Genomic DNA, 3,696 nt, shown 5'->3' with positions numbered 1-3,696 from the left:
GCTCACAGGCTATAAAGATGCCCCAGGTGGCAGCAGTAACACCACCTGGGAAGAAGTGAAGCAGAGCAGAAGGAAACCTCAGATGCAGCAGGTGATGAGTAGAGGAGGAGGAACACCGGAGACGGCTGAAGCCCACACCACCATCGCCAACAGCCAGGCTGCGCTTCACACTGAATTATGGGTAACATGGGGACGAGGACCACGCTGCAGGCATGTCGATTTCAAGCTTCACCCCCTCCCTTTTAAACTCCCCTGCTCTCACTAAACCTGTGAATGAGCATCCGATCAAAAGAGCCATGGCAGGAATATTTCACAAATCTTTGAACAGCGTCACTGGAAAGCCTGCATGACGTGTTATTAGGATATAATGGAACAAAAGCCCAATGTGACAAAGGGACTCCTGGCCCTGGTCCGCCGTGCCCCCAGCCAGCACCCTGGCTGCCAGCCCACTCGGGGTCTCTAGCCGGGTGTCCCCTGGAACACTCTGTCCCCAGATGTCACAGCCCCGCTCGTCATGAAGGAGCCTCTCCAGCCACCCCTGCGTGAAGCCACACGCCGCACGCACGCACGCACACCGCACCCACTCCCGCCTGGCCCTGCCCTGACGTTGTTGTATGCATCATTCTCTGCCTCTCCCCAACCGATCTGAGCTCCAAGAAGGCAAACCACGTTTCAGTCACTGCTTAGTGCCAGCACTGGCACATTGGGCATGTGGCATAAGTGCCACAACCATATGCTGAATGAAGGGGTGAAAGTCACTTCCTGCCCAAGACTGCTGTGTGAGGGGACGGTGCCCGTGCCAGCACCGTGAGAGGACCCGGGGCAATATGAGTTAATTCAGCAAGAACTCCCGAGGGCCTGCAGAGGCCAAGAGACAAGTGTGGGCACGTGGCCCCAGGGGCGTGAAGGGCAAACTACTAGCTCAGTGACCAGCCTGGTGGTGGGTTCTGTTCGGGTTGGGTCCTAGGAACACAGCACTCCAGTGCAAGGCCGCTTCAGGAGGCGGGGTGAACCTCAGGAACCCAGCCTCGCAGGGCGGCATGTTCGCTCTCTGTGGGATGCGGTCCTGCATTCCTCACACCTGAGAGTTAGTTCCCAGGTGACCCACCCTCGGGAATGCCTTGCTCCACAAATGAAATCAAACACCTGCTCAGGATTCATGAAAAAAGGTCTGGCTGGGACAATATCATCTGTCTAGTTTTCGCAAAAAAATAAAGACTGACTGTTACTGAGGCCTTCTTTCTGTGGCCAAGTTCCCACAGATCGGGGAACCGAACTCTGATTTGTATCACGGGCCCCAGCATACCTCAGGCTGTATTTGCCGTCAACTCCTCCAGTGTCATCAGCTGGGCCATGAAACGGCATGCCGACAGCCAATGAAATCAGGACCTGATCTGTGAAGGAAAACTACTGAACTGACCAATTCCCCAATCCCGTATTCCTGTAGGCCGTGTCTATTAAAAAAATAAATGGCATTATGTAATGGTCGTTTCAACGTGGGCTGAATCTGGAAAAGAAAAACACTATTTAACTTTTCATTTCCCCATTCAGACAGGGGCACACGGCATACGAGCACGTGTATGCTCACGTGCGAGATGGAAACATGCTCAGACCCAAAGGGGCCCATCTGCATCGCGGTGACTCGGGGCTGTGGACGGGCTGCTCCTTTCGCACGTGGCCCGTTGAGTAAGCGATGGACAATCAGGTGCCACGAATCCTGGGCAGACGTTTGCTAAACCTGAACCACATTTGGATTGGGTGCACTTCAGGCAAAGCACTGAGTCACGTGTGCTGCAAATTTCCAGAACTTCCCAGACTGATGGACCCCAGATGACTTCAGGCCATACAATTCTGGAAGAGGGACTTCTCTCCAAAATAGGATGCATAAGCACGTGACCACATGGGTCCTTGCCGCTCCCCATGGGTGTGCTGAGCGGGGCTGCCGCTGACGACGCGCTTTGTCCCAGGCCCTCCCAGCCAGAAGGCCAGCCGTGGGCGGCCTGAGGGGGGCTGCCATTAGCAACCCCACTCTCATTTCAAATCCCAACCTAGCATTTGTAGTCACGACCTCAAATGGCAGGCAGGGCTCAGGGTTGGCAGCAGACGTCAACGCTCACGTGCGTGGGTCTCCAGCCCCAGCAGCTGTAACTGTGAGACCGTCTGTGTGTCCCTCCTAACTGTTCCTCTTTATTAAAAAGATCCACTAAACTACCTCTACACACGTGCATCGGGGNGAGGGAGTCTCGTCTCTTCCCAGATGGGTGCCTCGTGCCAGGAAGCCCACCGCCTGGCATGGGCTGCGCCCCGACCTGAGCCAAGGTCTTAAAGCCTCTGCAAAGTCAGACGCCACTACAACCAAGTGGGTTCAACAGGACTTCAGAAAAATTCCTTTCTGAGTTTGCAATGATGACCTTGGGTTATGTAAGCCTAGAAGTCAAAATTCAGAGGGCGTACAAATGTCTCTGGGTCTCTTAAACCTTCCTCAGCTGGGAAGGGTGTTGTGTCGTCTCCGCTGTGCCACAGCGGGACAGTCGGAATGTGGGGTGCTCTTTTGTGAGAAGGCCCAATACTGCTGGCTTTGAAATGAGATTTTTGGGGGTGATGTCAACATTTCCGTGGAATGTCTGTCATGTCTGCGTACCCAAAATGCTCTTAAACTTTTTCCAAGTCTATTTTTAGTGTTAAGACTCAGGAATGCCCGTCTATTCTGACGGGACCCTCAGGAAAGTGCCCGTCACACGAGGGAGCACAAGGACAGAGGCTCGTTTTCAATTAGCAGGCAGTGAGCCGCTCACAAGCAACTCTGAAGGGTTATGTCCATGTAGGAAACGGGGCCAGTGCGTGGTGGCCAGCAGAATGCTGAGAAGATGAGGCAGGGGTGAAATACAGCCTCCGGCTCCACTGGCTCCCAAAAGCTAACACCGAGGTGCAGTCAGGTCTGCCCGTCTGTCACTTGTGGTGCCTGGTTCCCTCAGAAGGCACGCCAGGCAGTCCTGGGAGGCGCTGCTGAGGAAAGGGCATTTCACCTGGGACTAGAGGAGAATGACCTGGCCTTCAGTTAATTCAGTCGGATGCTCGCTATGTCAAATTCACTTTTAAATTTTCATAGAGAGCAGCGTCTGGGGCCGGGGGACTGGTGTTTCCGTACTAAAGGAATGCGGATTTGTGACAACACATGCCGAAGGCTGGGAGTGGGTTCCCCACGCTGAATGAGGGGGCCTGTGCAATCTGACACTGCATGTCTGTGGGTTTTGCAAAGCATCTGCTGAAGCCCCAAAGCGCCATGCTCCCATGAAGGACCATCAGATACCACAGCGGAAGACCCAGGACCTCTGACCAGACGCCGAGTAAGGAACTGAAAGCACATGACATCATGCCGCGTTATCCAGTCATTGTGGGCCGGGGGCAGGGCTGTCATCGGAGGAAACTGAGGGAAGGCCGTGCTGTTTTCCAGCGGCCTTCTCACTCCAGGACAGCAGTTAACAAGGGGGCACATGGATAATTTGAGACCAAAATGAGGGTGACAGGAGGGCAGCCTAGGTGCTTCTTCAAACCAGACAGCCCGAGGTCATGACCCTGGGAGCCCTTTCTAAGGGATTAAATTTCAAAAGCAAACTCTAGGTCAACTCTGAGAAGCACCCGGCGGCCTGCCCACTGCGCCCCACACCACCACCGAACGGCCCCGGCAGCGCTAAC

At 54.6% G+C, this 3,696-nt stretch overlaps 1 protein-coding gene across 1 annotated transcript in view; it reads right to left on the bottom strand.

The window, feature by feature from the left end:
- LOC109383180 (zinc finger protein 516-like) overlaps positions 1 to 1,365 on the bottom strand; it is a 30,478-nt gene extending 29,113 nt beyond the window's left edge. The window contains exon 1 of the mRNA XM_019643345.1: positions 1,307 to 1,365. Coding sequence (XP_019498890.1) covers positions 1,307 to 1,365 — 59 coding nt within the window. The remainder of the gene's footprint in view (positions 1 to 1,306) is intronic.
- Between the last annotated feature and the right edge of the window lie 2,331 nt (positions 1,366 to 3,696).

This window comes from Hipposideros armiger, unplaced genomic scaffold (assembly GCF_001890085.2).
Source record: "Hipposideros armiger isolate ML-2016 unplaced genomic scaffold, ASM189008v1 scaffold_77, whole genome shotgun sequence".
NCBI classification, from domain to species: domain Eukaryota; kingdom Metazoa; phylum Chordata; class Mammalia; order Chiroptera; family Hipposideridae; genus Hipposideros; species Hipposideros armiger.
The sequence above is the reverse complement of the archived record's forward strand: the minus strand, read 5'-3'. Positions and strand labels throughout refer to the sequence as shown.